This window comes from Mastigoproctus giganteus, chromosome 1 (assembly GCF_048544385.1).
Source record: "Mastigoproctus giganteus isolate SK-2022 chromosome 1, ASM4854438v1, whole genome shotgun sequence".
Taxonomy (NCBI): domain Eukaryota; kingdom Metazoa; phylum Arthropoda; class Arachnida; order Uropygi; family Thelyphonidae; genus Mastigoproctus; species Mastigoproctus giganteus.
Window position 1 is genome coordinate 64,989,178 of NC_143575.1, and position 21,539 is coordinate 65,010,716.

At 37.4% G+C, this 21,539-nt stretch overlaps 1 protein-coding gene across 4 annotated transcripts in view; it reads left to right on the top strand.

The window, feature by feature from the left end:
* The window catches only part of Vps13 (vacuolar protein sorting 13C), a 1,645,987-nt gene that overhangs the window by 1,390,016 nt on the left and 234,432 nt on the right, over positions 1-21,539 (top strand). For all 4 annotated transcript variants that reach the window (XM_090373229.1, XM_090373247.1, XM_090373239.1 and 1 more), the window contains one exon: positions 15,193-15,305. In XM_090373229.1, coding sequence (XP_090229355.1) covers positions 15,193-15,305 — 113 coding nt within the window. The remainder of the gene's footprint in view (positions 1-15,192; positions 15,306-21,539) is intronic.

The window sequence follows — 21,539 nt, forward strand, 5'->3', positions numbered from 1 at the left end:
TCAGTATTTTTCTTCCACTCTTTTCCTTTTGTATATTAATGACTTTCTTCTATTAACTGGAAATACTATCCTTAGTTTTCCTGATGAGATCATATTGTATTCCTCCTTCCAGTTTGAGAAATCTTTCCTTGTGCCAACAGCTTCAACTTCTCAAATTATCACTACCTATTTCCTTAAGTGTTAATCTTCAGCTAATTCTCCAACAGTCAACAGGGCAAAGATAATTAACTTTGAACTTTCTAAAACATGTTCCTGTCTTATGAGTGTCTTGCAAAGAGTAGCCCACTGCTCCTATGCTTATCTTCAATGATACTTATATCTCTACATAAGATCATTAACTTACGTGTTCAGTTCAGTTAATCCCTAATAGAATCACCAAGCTTCAGTTGTTTTCTCCCACTCTTTTTTTGTATATTAATGACTTTCTTCTATTGACTGGAAATACTATCCATAGTTTTGCTGATGAGATCATATTGCATTCCACCATCCAGTTTGAGAAATTGCGTCAACAGCTTCAACTTCTCAAATAGTCACCACCTATTTCCTTAAATGTTGATCTTCAGATAATTCTCCAGCAGCCAACAGGGCAAAGATAATTAACTTTGATTATCACAAATGTTGCTTCCTCTCCATCTAAAAAACTGTTTTCTCTTTTTCTCCAGCATTACTTTTCTTCTAAAAATCTGTCAGTACAAATCTCAAAATCTGCCCTACCTGATATTGTTCCTACATCTAAGGTGGTGCTCCCAAACCTCACAGGCTTCTAGACTCTATTCAAAAATGGCAGTCAGGTTAATTAATAACCCATCTCTTACAAAGTCTCTACGTTCCTGCCACATGTCTTTTCTATGGGCACTGTTTTTCTAAATTGGCATGCATAATTTCCTCACTCTCTTCCAAACCAATCTGAACATGTACCACAACCAATAGGCTTCCATTTACTGTACCAATTCAAACTCACATGACCAACTTTTCTTCTTGCTCATTTATTTCTTCATCCTCTGTTCTCTGAACCTTTCTTCACTTATATTTCCTGAAAATTAGTCTACAGAAATTCTGGTCTGATGTCAACAAGCAAGAATCTTCAGTCTTCTCAATGCTTCAACCCATGCATGGTACTAAGTATACATTCTAATACCGTTTTTGTATTTGGTGGTTTCATAAAAAAAGAAAAAAAAAATTGCTGTCTGCGTACTTCAGTTGCAAACAGAATCTTCATCATGACCCTGAATTAAGGCCTGGGAAAACATTGTGCCAGTGGTAGTAGAAACTAAATTCCTAGCACTTATTTTTAGTAAGAAGCTGACTTTTCTACAACATATTCATTACCTACGGCCAACACGTGCTAAAAGGCTTAACATTCTTCATACCATTTAATTATCTTTGTTGGGTGCAAATTGGTATACTCCACTTCATCTGTACCAAGCTGTTATCCATTCTAAACTTGATTATGGATGTAGGTTTCTGCTTCTACAAAAGATAAACACAATAAACAGTTAAAGGCTTTATTGGCTGGATCTAGTCCACCGCCAAGCCATCTGATTGCCACTGGAGCATTCTCTTGAAAGCATTCACATTGAGGCAAGTGAGCCATTCCTATCTCTTCAACTTAAGTAGTTGTCCTTACAGTATGCTTTTAAATTGAAATCCCTGCCAAACCACCCTATTTTTCAGCCATGATGGAAAAATCTGTACAACTCCTGTTGGACTGCCAATTGACCTTTTGGTCTTTGAATTCAAGGACTGTTATGTGTACTTAACAATGTTGCTCAGTCACCAAGGCAATTACTTCCACCCTGGAATGATCAGCTTCTAACGTGATTTTTCCCTTAAGACCTAGGAGATGGCTACCTGCGACACCACCATCTGTCTACCAGTAACTCTTTGCAGCACATCATAGTTCTGACATTCTGCCAGTGTACATAGATTGCTCGAAGTCAGTATGCTATGGGGTTAAACGCTGTCCTTCCACATAAGATGATATCCATCCAGATTCCACAAGAATGTAGCACATACACTGCAGAGTGCATGTAATAGAACTAGCCTTGCATCATATAAAAATTATTAGTTATCAAAGATATATGGCATACATAGATTCATCAAGTTTGCTACAGACTATATCAGCAGTGAGGTATAATCCTAATCCAGTTCTGTCCAGGATTAAGAGATGCTTTATTCTCTTTTTGAATCTGAATTTGACGTCTGCTTCTTATTATTGTTATTATTATTAGCTATAGGGTGCAAGGAAGCCTGAGGCTTATGCTGCACCAGTCAAAAAAAAAAAAAAAAATCCCGAGTTACCCTGAGAGAGAGAGAGAGAGAGAGAGAGAGAGAGAGACAGTGGTAGAAAGGAATCACCAAGAAAGAGAAGAATGATGATATCTGGCTCAGGACCCTGGGTGTACCAATCCCATACTCACCAAATGTGAGCCCCCCAGGGTTACTGCTGGATCCAAAGCCACCTTTTGATTAGAGTAAACGATCTGGCTGATAGTACCATAAAATCAGCAATCCCTTCAAATAACCATTGCTTGTCAATCTCACATACAGACTACAGGCAAATAATTATCTCTGATATTAATTAAATATTATCTCTGATGGCAAGTTCCTTGGCATAGCCAGGTTACAAACAAACTAGAGCAGATTAACCTTGTAATCCAAGCGTTGGCAATGCATTCTGCACAGGATCTGAAGAAAGGAAGTTGTTTCTTGGTGCCACATAGATCATAGTCATCTGACACTCTTTTGCTGAGAGCAGATGACCTACCTGTGTGTGAGAACTGTGGAATTGTTTTAACCATTTTCCATATTTTTGTCGTGCATCTTGTTTTTGTAAACACAAGGCAATTATGTGTTACTGCTTCTAGCAGTCTGGCCAAACCATGTACACTCAGACAGATTTTAGATGGCTTAGATAATGTCTGACATTTTTAAATTACAATCCATTAACTTATGTACATGTTTGAATTTATCTTTTATATATTTTTATATATATTTACTTCTTTTGACATGGTAACCTGTTTATAGGTTACTAAATATTTATCAATGCTTATACTTTGACCAATCAAACAAACCAATATTTAGAATTATAATCCAAAAACCATAAAAAACTCAAATTTCCCCATAGATAAACCAAAGTCAGGTATTAAAAAAATGTCTAAATAAAAAATAAAATAACAGAAATTTTTAAAATCAGTCAAATTTTTTTTTTTTTTTTTTTTTTTTTAATTTCAATTTTATTGCTAGATAAAACCTATTGCAAAAGGAATCAGGTCAAAAGCTTGTTTAGTCTTTGAGTTATTCAAGTTCAAAGAGCATCACAGACAGATGGACACAACAAGAAAATTATATATTAGATTAAAATATTTAGCTACGTGTAATTAGTTTTATAGGATTTTCACAAAAGGTATTGTTTGTTAGATTTCTTTTTTTTTTTATTGTTTGTTTATTTTTTTTTTTTCATCTCTCATGTAGATCTAATTTTGGTTTATATAAAAAGTGAAGTGCATGATCTTATCACCAATTTATTTTAAGTTTCACAAGGATAAAGTATTCTTAAATGAAACAAAATAACCAAGCAATGTAATTCCATATTCAGAAAGCCCCAAGAAAACTAAGTCCCTGTGGTTTAAGCAATAAAGTGGAAGTTTACTATTACAGAGGTTGCTGTTTCAATTCTCACAAGTGCTAAAGAAGATACACTGAGTTGGCTTTGTATTAGCACTTACCTGCTAATACCTTGTGGAAGCCACATTTTGCCCATAATAGTCTGCTGCCATGGACTGCACAAGGTATTGCATGTTTTGTGGTAGTCCTACCAATGCATTGCACAATGTGCCCAGTACCATCTGCACATTGTCAGGTGGATTCTCGTAGCATCAATTATCCTTTTTCTTTAGGTCTGAAACATGCTCGATTGAGTTGAGATTGGGTGATTTGAGCAGCTGAGAAGTTGAAGTTTTCTGGATACACTCTCATCATGATGGGGTAACTTGGTCAGTGACAATAGAAAGGTAGACTTTCTGATCAAACCATTGATTAATGGTGATCAGAGGACCATGGGAATGCCATTAAAAGTCCCCAAATCATAACACCACTGCTTCCAGCTTTCCAAACACCAACAATGCATTCAGATGCCACGGTTTCATATTGCTTTCTCTAAATGTGAATATGCCCATCAACATGATGTTGGTTGGAAATGGAATTAATCGGAGACCAGGTGACAGATTTCCACGTGTCAGTGGTCCAGTGCTGGTGCTGATGTGCCAATGCAAGGTGCAATTTCTTGTTTATCGCAGTGAGGATGGGCCTGTGATGGCTGTCCACTATCATGGCCTATATGTGCTAATATCTGGCACATAGTTCATATGGATATTGGTCTTACTATTCTTAACTTTTACTGGGTGGTTAGATGGGTCACTTTGCTGCATCCTCACCACTGCATTGCTCACCACTGGCATCAACCACACGTGGCTGTGCCACGTGTGACCTTAGGCTGGTGGTTCAACTGCTGTTGAGCACATCATGTCAGACTTGTGATACTACAGAATGGAAGCACTCAATCTAGTTGGCTGTTGCTAAGATATTGGCACCTGCACACCTTACAACTCACAATCATTCTGCATTTGAAGTTGGAAATGTTTTGATGCTAACCCATTCTTCCTCATGACACTCAAAAAATGGTCACTTGTGCAAACCATAGTCTTATATCAGCTCTCCCCAACATTTAACCTTCACAGACCAGTCAACTCCTACACATTGAGATGTTACCAATGGAATATCAACTCAGTATATACTTCTTTTCTCTAATTTTATACATTTTTATTTTGCCATATTTTTCTTTACTTTATGTTAGTTCAGTATTAATTGACCCTAAAAACAATAGAACAATATAAACAATAGAATTACTCAACCAATAATGAAACTACAAAAAGTTCCCCTGTGAAATTCTGGAGCTCCTACATTGCTGTTTAACAACTTGAGTCCCTCACACACATCTCACTGCTGTGGGAAATATGGAGTTTCACCAATGTGCGGATAGCATTTTAGCAAAACTTAAATTACTTATCAACATTTCTTAAGTTAGTTCAAGTGAGACATGCACAAGGCTACATGCATCAAGTGCTCAACTACAAGTCTAATAATCAAAATAGTTGCTGCATAACTAAGTTGTAACATTCTTACAATGAATTAGTTTAGAAGTATTATAAACAAAGAAAACAAATCAAATGCGACAACTCAATATTGTTATGGGCCTATATGAGAGTTTAAAGGACAGGGTGAATGCCCTCGAAGGATCTAAATTGAGGGGGCCCATTAAGCTCTCGATGGCCCACATCAATGCCAGAACTGCACTTGATCATCATGCAACACAGCGGCAACCCCCAAGGCAGAATGCGCTGGTCCCACAGGAACTAGTAGTTGTTTGTGACTCTATTGTCAGGGAAACAGGGAACATGGTATGAAAAAAGGATAGGTTAAACAGGACCAGGGTATGTCTGCCAGGGGCAAAGGTTGATGACGTAGAACGGATATCACCTTTTAAGGGCACAAAAGGTGATATTGTACGTGTTGGCACTAATGATATTAAGAGTTGGAGACCAGTGGAATTATTTAACAGGTACAAGTCACTGTTGAAAAAAAGTCGTGAATTAGGATTGAATTTGAAAGTGTCTGCAATTCTGCCCAGAAACGATAGGAGAGAGTATATGATGACAGCCTTGTTGATCAATTCACCCTGGAAAGACTGTGCAAGGCTCAAGGGATAGATTTTTTTCAGCCTGGTTTATACTTGTTAACAGGAAAGACTGCTTCTACAGGGATGGGATACACCTAAATAGAAAGTGTGCAAGAATATTTTCTGATGCTATCGAGGCAGTGTTAGGTGGGTTGGAAAACTGCTAGCTTGGGAGATACAAGGACTAATAGATTAACAGTAGCCACTGGTAGAGGTGAAAGTGATTCTTGCACTGCTTCTATTGGAATGAGCAGCAGCCTGGAAAACAAGATGCAGAGTATTTCAGAGACTGCTGGGAGGGGTCATTGCGGTACAAGTAAACACATGGGTTGTTTTAGGGTAGCTAAGAATAGAAACAGGTGCATGTATACTTGCATATACACCAATTCTAGGAGTTTGGTAAATAAATTTGATGAGTTTGAGGTATTGCCCAAAACATCAAAGGTAGGTATTGTTGGGGCGCCTCTGTAGCCAGGTGGGCAGCAACAGCAGTGCGTAGCACATGCTTCTTGATTAGACCGGGGTTCGAGCCTATGACCACAAAATACGGAGGATGCAGAAAGGTCAGGGAATGACCACAGCATATCCCCGTAGCTATATGGCCTTAGTTGCTAATGCTCATAAAAACCAAATAACAAACAGATATTGTTGGGATATCAGAGATGTGGTGTCACACATATAAGTAAGGCAGAACTGGAATTTGGGGAGTACAGTGTGTACAGGAAGGATAGGAAGGGTGGATGGGTTAAGCTATTATTAAGAAACACATAAAATCCAATGAAGTGAAGCCAGTTGACATCGCTGGACTGTACAGTGTTGAGTTAGTTTGGTGAGACGTAAGCATTAGGAGATCAAAATTGAGAGTAGGAGCGTGTTATAGGCTTAATGACTCTGATGAGTATAATAAGAAACTGTACAGGGAAATAGAGTGGGCCAGTAAATCAGAGAGTCTTATAATGGGGGATTTTAATTTCCCAGATATTGACTGGAATTTATGGGTTGGTCACTCACTCATTAGCAAGGCATTTTTGTGGATTTATTGGTTGATTGTTTTCTAAATCAGCATGTTCAGGAGGCAACTAGAGGGAGCAGTACTCTTGATTTGATTATCAGTAGTGATTCTTCATGCATTAAGAATCTGCAGATAAAGGAACCACTAGGTGGCAGTGATCGCATTGTGCTGAAGCGGGATTTACTCAAAGAGGTAACTACCAACAGGGGTAAAGGAAAGGGTTTTTGCTTTCGTAAAGGTGACTACTGTGGTCTGAGATAGTATTTAAATTCTATAAGGTGGGACCAACTGATGATGTTACCAACAGCAAATTCAAAATGGGAAGCATTCAAAGAACTTATCTTGGAAGCTACTAGGCTTTACATACCAACTAAGAAATATTGTTCCAGGTTTAGCCCAAAATGGATGTCAGATGAACTAATGAGGCATATGGCAGAGAAGAAAAATGCATGGGATATTTACAAATTAACACATGACACAGAAGCCTATGATAGATACAAGTTGATATGCAACCAAGTTACAAAGGAGGTTAGGGGCAGGCGAAGGCAGATTACGAGAAATCCTTGGCAAGGGATGTAAAGAAAAACAGCAAAGAGTTCTTTACTTATGTAAACTCTAGAAGGAAGGGGAATCAGATTGGTCCACTTGATATTGAGCCGACCGGGCTAGCTGAGTGGGTAAAGTACCTACCCGGCAACCCAAAGGTCGCGGGTTCGATTCCCGCCTCGGGCTTGGATCAAAGTACTGCAAAACCCTTGGGAGGTGCAATATGGCCACAGAAGCCGATGCGCGAACAACTACCAAATCAAAATCAAAAACCACTTGATATTGATGGGTCAACTGTTGATGATCCTGCTCAGGTATCTAACAAACTAAATGAATATTTTGCATCGACATTCACACATGAGGAGTTATTCAGCGAGGGGAATGCCAGAGGTGTATGCAACTCTAGCAGTAAGCTACAGAATCTTGAAATAACTGGGAGTAAAGTGGAGGAGAAACTGTTGAAGATAAACACAAGAAAGGCACCCGGGGTGGATGGGATCTATCCAGTTATATTAAAGGAGGCAGCAAAGGAAGTAAGCAAACCCTTAGCCATAATTATGAGAGCTTCCTTGGACTCAGGGGAGGTACCCATAGACTGGAAATGTGCAAATGTGACCCCAATTCACAAAGGAGGAACAAAGGCTGACACAAGTAATTATAGACCTGTGAGCTTAACTTCTGTTCCAGGAAAATTAATGGAGGCACTGGTTAAAGAAGCACTGCAGGATCATTTAGACAAGACTTCAGTTATAGCTCGGACACAGCATGGTTTTGTTAAGGGGAAGTCTTGCCTGACCATTTTGATTGGATACTATGATGCAGTCACAAAAGAACTGGATGCAGGGAATAACTTTGATATTATATACTTGGATCTTAGAAAGGCTTTTGATACTGTTGCACATGGAAGACTGCTGCACAAATTGGAGCAGTGTGGCATTGGAGGCAAATTGCTGTTATTGATAAAGGGGTGGTTGAGGGAGAGAAGACAGAGTGGTAATCAATGGACACTGCTCATCGTGGACTAATGTTATTAGTGGAGTCCCTCAGGGCTCAGTGTTGGGTCCATTATTGTTTTCTGTATTTATAAATGATATTGATGATGGTATATCAAGCTTAATGTCCAAGTTTGCAGACGATACAAAGGTTGGCAGGGTTGTCAAGGACACTACTGACACTATGCTGCAGCAACAGGATCTGGAAAGGTTGAGCAGATGGGCTGAGAGGTGGCAAATGAAGTTTAACATTGACAAATGTAAAGTACTACACATGGGAAACAGCAACCCCAGAGCAACGTATCAACTCTGTGGTACTACACTGACAGTGGTAGAGAATGAAAGGGACTTGGGGGTGGTTGTGCTGGCAGATATGAAGTTCTCTGAGCAGTGCAGATGGGCTGCAAGGGTAGTTCATGGAGTATTGTCAATGATATACAGGAATTTTTCCAGCAGGGATAAGGAAGTGATCATTCCCTTGTATAAGGCAATGGTCAGGCCACACCTAGAGTACTGTATACAGGTCTGGAGGCCTCATTTCAGGAAGGATGTAGAGCTTCTGGAATGAGTACAGAGAAGGGCAACAAGATTAGTGAATGGAACAAAGGGTTGCTCTTACGAAGAAAGGCTTAAGTTTTGCAAATTACAGTGTCTGGAGACTAGGCACCAGCGAGGTGATCGGATAGAGGTGTATAAAGCCTTGAATGGTTTGAGTATGCTCAATGCTGGTGGGATTCTTCCTCTAGCTCAGAATAATCACCTGAGAGGGCATAAATTCAAATTGAGGAAAGACAGATGTAGGATAGATGTGCGGAAATTTGCCTTTAGCCAGCCGGTGGTTGGTTGGTGGAACAGATTCCATCCCTTGTAGTGGAGGTTGATAGCCTAAATAAGTTTAAGGCTCAGCTGGACAGGTATTTTGAACGAACAGAGGGGTGAAGTGGAAGTGGGTTTTTTTTTTTTGGCTGATGCTCCATAAGCTTGCTTTCTTGCATCAGATGCCTCTACTAATGCTAATGCTAATCTTCTATGGACTCACGGGGAATTAAACATGGACTGGAGATGTGAAAATATGACCCCAATTCACAAAGGGGAATCAATGGGCGACACAAGTAATTATAGACCTGTTAATTTAACTTCTGTTCCAGGAAAATTAATGGAGGCACTCGTTAAAGAAGCACTGCAGGATCATCTAGACAAGACTTCAGTTATAGCTCAGACATAGCATGGTTTTGTTAGGGGAAAGTCTTGCTTGACCAATTTGATTGGATACTATTATGTGGTCACAAAGGAACTGGATACAGGGAAGAACTTTTATGTCATATATTTGGATCTTAGAAAGGCTTTTGATGCTGTTGCACATGGAAGACTGCTGAACACATTGGAGCAGTGTGGCATTGGAAGCAAATTGCTGCTATGAATAAAGGGATGTTTGAGTTGGAGAAGTAAAAAAAAGTAAAGTGCAGCCAATATCAACCCACTGCAGGATGGAAGCCTCCTCAACAATTCATGTTGAGGGAAATGGACCATAATCTGCCACGCTGGTCCAGTGCAGGTTGGCAGATCGACCGTATTCAGCAGTCAGGGGCTTGAACCCCGGTCTACTCAAAGAGCGTGTGCTACTGCACTCCCGCTCCTGCCCACTCGTCTACGGATAGAGTGGTAATCAATGGACACTGCTCATCGTGGACTAATGTTATTAGTGGAGTCCCTCGAGATTCAGTGTTGGGTCCATTGTTATTTTCTGTATTTATAAATGATATTGATGATGGTATATCAAGCTGAATGTTCAAGTTTGCTGAACATTGGCAGGGTTGTTAAGGACACTGATGACAGTACGCTGCTACAACAGGATCTAGAAAAGTTGAGCATATCGGCTGAGAGGTGGCAAATGAAGTTTAACATTGACAAATGTAAAGTACTACATATGGGAAGCAGTAACCACAGAGTAACGTATCAACTCTGTGGTACTACACTGAGAGTGGTAGAGAATGAAAAGGACCTGGGGGTAATTATGTAGGCAGATATGAAGTTTTCTGACAGTGCAGACGGTCTGTAAGGGTAGCTCATGGTGTCTTGTCAATGATATACAGGAATTTTTCTAGCAGGAATAAGGAGGTGATTATCCCCTTCTATAAGGCAATGGTCAGGCCACACCTTGAGTACTGTATACAGGTCTGGAGACCTCATTTTAAGAAGGATGTAGAGCTGTTGGAAAGAGAAGGGCAACAAAATTAGTGAATGGAACAAAGAGTTGCTCTTATGAAGAAAGGCTTAAGTTTTGCAAATTACAGTGTCTGGAGACTAGGCATCTGCGAGGTGATCCGATTGAGGTGTATAAAGCCTTGAATGGTTTGAGCATGCTTAATGCTGATGGGATTCTTCCTCTTGCTCAGAATAATCAACTGAGATGGCATAAATTGAAATTGAGGAAAGACAGATGTAGGATAGATGTGCGGAAGTTTGCCTTTAGCCAGCGGGTAGGTGGTTGGTGGAACAGACTTCCACCCTTTGTTGTGGAAGTTGAAAGCCTAAATAAATTTAAGGCTGAGCCGGACAGGTGTTTGGAACAAACGGAGGAAGAAATGGGAGCGAAGTTTTTTTTTTTTTTTTTTGGCTGATGCTGCATAAGCTTGCTTTCTTGCATCACATGCCTCTACCAATGTTAATGCTAAAAGAAATAGAAAATAAAACAAAAGTAAAAATAAAAACAAAAAGAAATTTAAAATTACATAGCAAACGTGACTCCAAACCTGCAGCCTTTGGATTAGGAAGCTCTTTCATTTTAAACCATAGGCCACAAAGACTTATAACAGTAAAAGAATTTCTAGCAGTGATAAAGAGCAATGCAAACCTCCCTTGAAGAAAAAGAACTCTTTATTGTATACAGGAGGAACATCTCTGTACACAACACCCTTCATGGCTACAAGCCAGGGGTTGATTTTTTTTCTCGGCGATTTATTAATACAGGGTCTTACTGCTTGGTCATTTTATTTCATTTAATGAGTACTTTAACTTAACATAGTTTAAAATAAATTGGGGGTGGCACAATTGTGCACTCTCCTTCTAATTGAACTAGTTAGTGCCTTTGCACCATGATTTGTTTGTAATGAACTCTCAAAGTCAGTAATTGGCATAGTTTTAATTGTATCTCATATTGTGAATACCACGAGAGGCTGAGGTATTGCACTGCTTTAAATAAGTAACATTTCACCAGTGGAGACCACTAATATTACTTATTGTCAGCGGATACGACCATGCAGATGGCACCGTTATGAAGCTGATTGGCTTCACATCAGTGGGCGGGCAGGTTCCCTAGTATTGCAATAGTGACAACCCAGTTATGAACTATAAAGCCACAATATGAGAGATGCCTGATGATGTGTAATAGTAATCACTTCTGCAACACCAGGTACCTGCCCACCCACAGATGAGAAGCCAATCAGCTTCGAAACGTTGCCATCTGGATTGTGGTATCTGCTGAGAATAAGTAACATTAGTCTTCTCCACTGGTGAAGCATTACTTATTCAAAGCAGTGCAATGCATTGCCCACTCATTGTGAAGATATTCACAATATGAGATACAATTAAAATGATGCCAATTATCATCTCTGACAGTTCATTACGAACAATACATGGTGAAAAGGCACTAACCCGTTCAATAGTGAATATTAAGCATAGTCCCATGCTGCACACAAAATAAACTCCCCTTCTAATAGATAAAAGAAGGTAGGTGTGGAATTTATTTTATTTTCTTTTTTTTTTTTTTTTTCTAGCTTGAATGAGTTAACAGTAATAATAAATTCTATAACATTAAGAAATAAAGAATAATAAATGTATTAATAATGATATCTTACATCATTAATTGTGAAGAAGTCTAATTCATTAGACTTCTTCACAATTTGCTTTATGATCTTTGTTGTTGTGGCTTATGTCCAAAAAACTTCTTCAGCATTTTCATTTTTGTATGCCACTTTGCAATTAAATGCTCTTCTTCATTGTAAGGCTCATCATATTTTTCCTTTGTTTATCAGTGGTTCCCAAACTACTGAGGTCTATACATCCAGGGGCTCACATCTGGTGAGTATGGGCTTGGCACACCCAGGGTCCTCAGCTGGATATCATCATTTTTCTCTTTCTTGGTGATTCCCTTCTCTCTCTCTCTCTCTCTCTCTCTCTCTCTCTCTCTCTCTCTCTCTCTCTCTCAGGGTTTCTCTCTCTCTCTCTCTCTCTCTCTCTCTCTCTCTCTCTCTCTCTCAGGGTTACTCGGGATTTTTTTTTTTTTTTTTGACTGGTGCAGCATAAGCCTCAGGCTTCCTTGCACCATGTAGCTAATAATAATAATAATAATAATAATAATAATAGACCCTTTCAAAAATGAAAAAAACTTACGAATCTCAAAAAACAAAAAAAAATTGCCAACCCCTATATATATATATATATATATATATATGTGTGTGTGTGTGTGTGTGTGCATGCATATGTTTCTCTGTGTGTGTGTATATATATGTATGAACACTGGGTTTTATGAAAAGAAAATTCAAAGTCTTATGTTTAAAACAACTCAACTATATTCTTATTTTTACATAAATATATAATAATACCTTTAAAAAAAAAGTGCAGCCATTATCAACCCACTGCAGGATGGAAGCCTCCTCAACAATTCATGCTGAGGGAAATGGACCATAATCTGCCACGCTGGTCCAGTGCGGGTTGGCAGATCGACTGTATTCGGCAGTCAGGGGCTTGAACCCCGGTCTACTCAAAGAGCGTGTGTGGTCAGGAGCCGAGTGGTCAGGAGCCCGCTCCTGACCACTCGGCTACGGAGGCCGTGTAATACCGTTATTTATCATCAATTTGTTATACATGGAACGAATAATTTTACCAGTTCCAGAGGGTCTGTTTCTGGGACCCCCTGGAACTATTCTACTGGCCCCAGTTTGGGAAATGCTGGTTTCAATTATTTTTATACAATAAAAACATTATAAACTATTTTTCAAATAACTTTATACATATTTACATCAGATTTTTTTCAAAATAATTTCCTTATTATGGACCAGCTTGTATTTTGTTTTCTATCAAAACCTTGTGAGCTTGGTGTGCTAGGTGGTAATATATTGGTGAAATAGATTGTACTGAGATCCCTGTGATCCCTGTGACAGGTAGTTGAGGATCATGGACTTTGTAGTGGATGGATTCTTCTTTAGGGAGCACAATTTGAAGGAGATTGATTGATAGTGATATCATTTAAAGATAATGAACAATAGATTGGTACTGGTTTCTTGAAGATTGTCTTCAGTTTTCATGACAGTGCAGATCTTTATATCATCAGAAATATGAGAGGAAATTTGGTTTATAAATGAAGAAAGGAGTTAGTATGGCAGTGAAAGTTAGCCATGAAAGTACACCTCTTGTGGGGCACCAATACAGACAGATTTTTGGAGGGATGAGAGAGAAAGGCCAAAACATTCACTTGTGGAGCAGCTCATTGCATAGCTTTAGAATTGCCCCAAAATTAATGGTATCAAAGGTTACACATGTTCAGAAAGGTAATGCCTAGTTCAACTGCATCATGGAATAAATCAAAAATCATTTGTGTAGCAGAGTTGAAATAGTAACTGTGGATCTACTTGATAAGGCAAAGTGGTTTGAGGAAAGCATGAGAAGATATTAAATCAGTGCTGGAAGGAGGAATTTTTCAATATCTTTCAGCAGGAATAAGGCTTTCAGAGATTTGTGGGATTTTGTTACAGATATTACCTTGTAAATATTCTAAGTTGGAGGAAAATAATTTTGATGTAATAGATTTTTAATTTGAGCCACTAATGCACCTCCACAGTACAGAGAGTTATTTTTGGGGTTAAGGGCTGGGATTCCATCATAGCATGAGGAACTGTAATCTGGAAGTGAGTTAATTTGCTTTTAGGAATTCAGGCAGTTCAAATTGGTGATCCATAGAGCATACTTGTGTTCACTCTTGGGAATTTGCAATAGCACATTTGATTGTTGGGAGAATCTAGTATCATGATCCAACCAATCCTTGGGAATCAGTGTGGCTGGGAATTAATGGGATCCAGAATGAGGTGCTTTGCTGTTTTCTGAGGTCTTACAGAAGTGTTTTTTTTTTTTTTTTTTTTTATAGTAGTGGATTTGGCTCTGTTTAACAAAGTCTTGTTAAACAGAGCCAAAAAAATTGTTTGACCAATTAAATGTTAAACATTTAATTGGCCACATAAGAGCCACATTAAACATTTAATTGGCCAAATAGAGCCAAATGTTAAACCTTTAATTAGCCCCTGCACTAGGTCTTAGATGATAGGGATGGAGTAATAGTTTTAGCAGATGCATTTTTAGTTGTTGAATTTAGCCATTCAGTAAGCAAGATTATCAAGCTCCTGTGATCACAGTCTTCCAAGGGATCCCTTGGAAGACTGTGAGACATTGAGGAGTGGAAGAGAAGATTTGATAGGTTGAGGAAGGGAGGAAGAATGAATGATCTTTTTGGTAGGCAGTTTGATTTTCTGGCAGTTGTTTGTGCTGCATGCTAAATAATGAAAGTGATAGCGCTGTGGTCAGATTTGAAAAAATAAATCCTAAGCAGGTTCACATTTAGTTGGAGCCAAAGTCAGTTTAATACATAAAATCATTAGAGTTAATCATGAGGTCATCATTGGACTCGGGAATAATTTCACTTGGTTTGGAGCAGTACCAATACCTTGCCAGTCCACAGGAGACAGAATAAATGTTCAGTACATGCCTTAGCTATGAAATGAAAAATCTTTTATACAGATTAATCAATTCATTAATGATATATAGCAATAAAGTGTTTCTGCATAATTTTGAATCAGCCTGTATTTTATAGGAATTGTATATATATATATTTTTTTTCTGTATTCTCTTTATAGGCTGTAGAATTAGAAAGAATGGATCAAGATATCACAGTATCATTACAGGGAGTTGGTATATCACTTGTCAACAATGATACAAAGTGTGAGATAATGTATATGGGAATTACAAGGTATTTTTTTATTACTATTTGTATTTACACTTCATGAAACTTAAATGTGCGAATACTTGAGTGCTTTTTTGTTTATCTTATATACTACAGTGTCTGTATCTGCTTTCTTATTATTTAAACATCTTATGATTTAAACTGGTAATGAGCTACTCAGTTAGGGCTATAGTTTGCCAACTTCAAGTGGAGGGAATAGGGTTTTCCTTCATCTGTTATTTCGGGTTTTTTAGTTTGCACAACATGCAGATCAGCCTGCATATGACATGCAAATCATAATACAATGTACATAATGCACACAGAACAATGTGGCCTTAGATTATAATGTACTGTATAGATAATAATAACAATAACGCTGCTTAAATAGAGAATATTTATTTCAACTATCCACATTTTAGCAAAAATATACTACTGTCCAAAAATAAATTTACAGCAATGCTTTTTTATATTTTTTAAACTTAATTACTCAACTTTTTAAATATAATTTATTGTACTGATATAATTTCACATGTAAAACTAAATATGACATCAGTACATATATATAATTTCAATCTCTGAAATTTGCAAATTGGGCAAACTATAAAAGGTACCACAGCTGTACCACTCATTTTTAATTTAATATGGTAAATCTTGTAAGGTTTTCTCTTTTTGAAGATTGCAATATAGATATTAAGAATATTCAGAGTGATATTGTTGGCTCTGGGCATGTGGGTCAGGGTATAGCTGCTTATAGTGATCCACAGGCTATCCCACGGTCTAGATCAGTGATGTACAACTTTTATCTATAAGTGAGCCACATTACAAATATTTGCTGATCTTGCAGGCCACATTAAGAAAAATTATAGTAAATACAAAAATTACTTTATAATACTATTGATTTGATGTAACATTGTAAATAAATTTAATTGGTGCATTTGATTTTATTGTCACATTAGTAATATGTATAGTAACTAAGTACAATAGATTATATTTTTAATTATATTTAACAACAAAAGTATGTTTTTTATTATTTCAATGCAAAAAAAAAAAAAAAAAAAAATTGAAAAATTGGTAGACAAACTGATCTTTGGTATATGTTTTAGTTCTGTATACATGCTAGTGGGATCTTTGAGCCTGCTTTTGCTAAACATTTTTCTGATGTGATGTTGGCAGTGTTCATCCTTAAAAATATTGGACTTAAATTTTCATCTGCTGATTTCTATACTTCAGTTTAATCATCTTCAATGGTGAAAATGCCTGTTCACAAATGTAAGTTCTTCCAAACAAACAAGCATAATAAGTTGCTTTCTCAGAGAGATTAGGAAAGGCTTCTTTTAAAAGACATTTATAGTTTATTAGATTCCCTCTTTGAACTTGTAGAACAGCTCTTCATTATGCTGAGGCGCCTCCATAGCCAGGTGGGAAGGAGCAGCAGTGCGTAGCACACGCTTCTTGATTAGACCGGGGTTCGAGCCCGTCACCACCAAATACGGAGGATGCAGAAAGGTCAGGGAATGACCACCGCATATCTCGGAGCAATATGGCCTTAGTTGCTAATGCTCCTAAAAAAAAAACTAAAATAACAAAAAAAAAATAAACATTATGCTGAAATTTAATGAGTTTCAGCTGTAAGTTCGAATCAGCATCTTTATAGGAAGCTTCAAAAGGATTTGCCAAGATTTTCAACATGTTTTTATCATGCTCTATCTGCAGACCTTTTCACGAAAGATTGCTGAATATGCTCTACACAACAAACATACTTGGAACTATTCATATAATAATCTTGCTTTCTTGCATCGTATGCCTCTGCTAATGCTAATTGTTAAAAATTTCTTGTCAACTAGAGAAGAGAGAGCATTAGCATTAGCATTAGCAGAGGCATATGATGCAAGAAAGCAAGCTTATTCAGCATCAGCCAAAAAAAAAAAAAAAAAAAAAAAAACCCACTCCCATTTCACCCCTCCATTCGTTCGAAATACCTGTCCAGTTGAGCTTTAAATTTGTTTAGGCTATCAACTTCAACAACAAGTGATGGAAGTCGGTTCCACCAACCAACCACCCGCTGGCCAAAGGCAAATTTCCGCACATCTATCCGACATCCGTCCTTCCTCAATTTGAATTTATGCCCTCTGAGGTGATTATTCTGAGAAAGATGAAGAATCCCATTGGCATTGAGCATGCTCAAACCATTCAAAGCCTTATACACCTCTATCAGATCACCTCGCCGGTGCCTAGTCTCCAAACTCTGTAATTTGCAAAACTTAAGCCTTTCTTCGTAAGAGCAACCCTTTGTTCCATTTACTAATCTTGTTGCCCTTCTCTGTACCCGTTCCAGCAGCTCTACATCCTTCTTGAAATGAGGCCTCCAGACCTGTATACAGTACTCAAGATGTGGCCTTACCATTGCCTTATACAAGGGAATAATCACCTCCTTATCCCTGCTAGAAAAATTCCTGTATATCATTGACAAGACACCATGAGCTACTCTTGCAGCTCGTCTGCACTGCTCAGAGAACTTCATATCTGCCTGCACAATTACCCCCAGGTCCTTTTCATTCTCCACCACTGTCAGTGTAGTACCGCAGAGTTGATACGTTGCTCTGGGGTTACTGTTTCCCATATGCAGCACTTTACATTTGTCAATGTTAAACCTCATTTGCCACCTCTCAGCCCATCTGTTCAACCTTTCCAGATCCTGTTGCAGCAGCATAGCGTCAGTATTGTCCTTAACGACCCTGCCAACCTTTGTATCATCTGCAAACTTGGACATTAAACTTGATATCCCATCATCAATATCATTCATAAACACCGAAAACAACAACGGACCCAACACTGAACCTTGAGGAACTCCACTAATAACATTAGTCCACGTTGAGCAGTGTCCATTGATTACCACTCTCTGTCTTCTGCCAATCAACCATCCCCTTATCCATAGCAGCAATTTGCCTCCAATGCCACACTGCTCCAATTTGTGCAGCAGTCTTCCATGTGCAACAGTATCAAAAGCCTTTCTAAGATCCAAATATATAATATCAAAGTTATTCCCTGCATCCAGTTCTTTTGTGACTACATCATAGTATCTAATCAAATTGGTCAGGCAAGACCTGCCCTTAACAAAACCATGCTGCGTCTGAGCTATAACTGAATTCTTGTCTAGATGATCCTGCAGTGCTTCTTTAACCAGTGCCTCCATTAATTTACCTGGAACAGAAGTCAAACTAACAGGTCTATAATTACTTGTGTCAGCCTTTGATCCTCCTTTGTGAATTGGGGTTACATTTGCACATCTCCAGTCTATGGGTACCTCCCCTGAGTCCAAAGAAGCTCTCATAATTATGGCTAGGGGTTTGCATACTTCCTTTGCTGCCTCCTTTAATATAACTGGATAGATCCCATCCACCCCAGGTGCCTTTTTTATGTTTATCCTCAACAATCTCTCCTCCACTTTCCTCTCAGTTATTACAAAATCATCCAGCTCACTGCCAATGTTTACTTTACCTACATCATTCTCCTTCCTGAATAACTCCTCATGCGTGAATGTAGATGAAAAATACTCGTTTAGATTGTTAGCCACCTGAGCAGGATCCCCAACCGTTGAACCATCAATATCCAGTGGACCAATCTGATTCATCCCTTTCCTTTTCGAGTTCAAGTATGTAAAGAACTCTTTTCTGTTTTTCTTTGCATCCTTTGCCAAGGATTTTTCATAGTCTGCCTTTGCCTGCCTAATCTCCTTTGTGACTTGGTTACAGACCAACTTATATCTATCATAGGCTTCCATGTCACCCATTAATTTGTATGTATCCCATGCATTTTTCTTCTCTGCCACATGTCTCATTAGTTCATCTGACAACCATTTAGGCCTAAACCTTGAACAATATTTCTTAGTTGGTATGTAAAGCCTGGTAGCCTCCAAGATTAGTTCCTTGAATGCTTCCCATTTTGAGTTTGCTGTTGGTAACATCATCAGTTGGTCCCACTGTATAGAATTTAAATACTGTCTCAGACCATCATAGTCGCCTTTACGAAAACAAAAACCCTTCCCTTTACCTCTGATGGTAGTTACCTCCTTGAGTAAATCCCACTTCAACACACTGTGATCACTGCCACCTAGTGGTTCATTTATCTGCAGAGGTGTTATTGTTTGCTAGTTGTTCTCTAAATAGCTCTAATTTTATCTGAAATTCAAAAATTAATTGGTTTTTGCCTTGTAATTTCTCATTTAATTCATTAAGGTGTACTGCTTAATATCTGTCAAAAATGCTATCACAAAATCATTCAGTTTCAATGAATATATTCACATCTTGTCCTTTTTCTTGTAAAAACATATTTATTTCCTTTCCTTAAAAAAACATTTATTTCCTTTCCTTAAAAAAACATCTTTATTTCCTTTAATTTTATTTCCTTTTTCTTGTAAAAACATCTTTATTTCCTTTTAACAGTGCACAATTTTGCCTCTGCTAAGTCAACGTATTTCAGAATAGTAAATTAAATCGCATATTCAGCTTGTTTCTTTAAGAAATGCTTTAAATTGTCTGGTTTAGAGAACTAGATCTGATAAAGTTAAACACCTTAACAACACCATCCATAACTTTATGAAATGTGTCAGATCAATTATGCAATGATAGCTCTTCAACTCATTTTTGTGTCCCATTTGCCATAAATGTTTAGACAGAATGCCCTTTTGAACTCCGTCCATCAAAGGAGCTCTGTTGGTAACTATTCCCACAAGTCTTCATATCCATATTGTGTTTCTCGAGGCTTTTAAGTAAGCCCTCAAGAAGATCAGATCCCTTTGTCTGACCTTTCAAGAGATAGAGCTCAACCATTTCTTCGTAAACTTCAAATTCTGATGTTATCCAATGTGAAAGTGTACACATTTGTGAAGTTGACAAAACATCATTCAACTCATTAACATTAGTAGAGACATATGGTGCAAGAAAGCAAGCAAGCTTATATAGCATCAGCCAAAAAAAAAAAAAAAAAAACTACTTCCATTGAATAATAAACATAATTTTTGAAGGTTTCCAAAAATTTAATTTCAACATCATGTGAAATTTCTACCAGGTGACGTGGTAAACATTTCTTAATGAAATCTCCATCAGTAAAGGGTCTTCATGATTTCACAATCAAATGAGATACATCACAGCTAACTTCCAAAGCTTGTTTTGTCCAAGAGATTGAATCATCTTTGAAATTTTTTTGTTTTCTTAACTCTCCAGAAAATTTAAAGTTGAAGTTTGAATGTTTCATTTCATAGTGACATTTTAAATTATACTCCTTCAGAATGCTTATAATCTGATTGCAAACTAAAGATAATGTAGTTTTTTTGTTATATAAAACAATATTTTTCTGTCCATTTATCTTGAAATAATCATCCTTCTTCATATATTTCTTTGCTGGTCTGCTGTTAGTTGAAATTTCATAAGGGTACTAAGATAATTTAATATATAAAATATGATACAATTCAGACTGCTCTGAAACACATATAAATCCACATACTTGTCAAATTAATAGAGAATAACTATACTTGAAAGCATAAAAAAAGAATGGTAATAATTTATTTTTGTCAGATCTGGATAAAATTCTGTAAATAAAAATAAAATTTTAGAATCCCAAAAAAAAAATACAATCTTCAAATATACATCAAAAGAGGAATTGTTATGAACAATGATAATTTTAAATAATTTTAAAATTTAAAATAAAATCATGCTACATCATTTCATTTTTTTTTATTTGTAATGGAAAATATTATTATTTTGGTATAAATATATTATTAAATAGATGTGTATTATTATCACCGTAAAATTACTGTATTATAAAAGTGAAATGTAAATATTGTTAGAACTTTTTGAAATCAACATGAGCAGTCACAGGCCATATAAAAAGCATTGTCAGGCCATGGGTTGTGCACTTCTGATCTAAACCAAATGTCTATTGCAGATGTAGAATGTTTAGAGCATCCATCAATGCCCAGATTACAAGAAAATGTTACAAAACTACAAGAAAATTAATTGGTGACAACTTACTCTGCATGGCTGAAGTTGGAAAGGCCTACAGCAGGTTAAAATGCGAAAATTGTCTTAGCATCAGCATCTCTTTGGCATCTCCCATTTAGTATGCTTAATTGGGTCTGTAAAAATAGAGTACTAAGTGAATCCACATTAAGCAGGAAAGATTTATCTACAGAATATAATGTAATAATTGTAATAATCTAAACACTAGTCACGTTGGTGTGACTAGTGTTTCTGGTTAATTTAA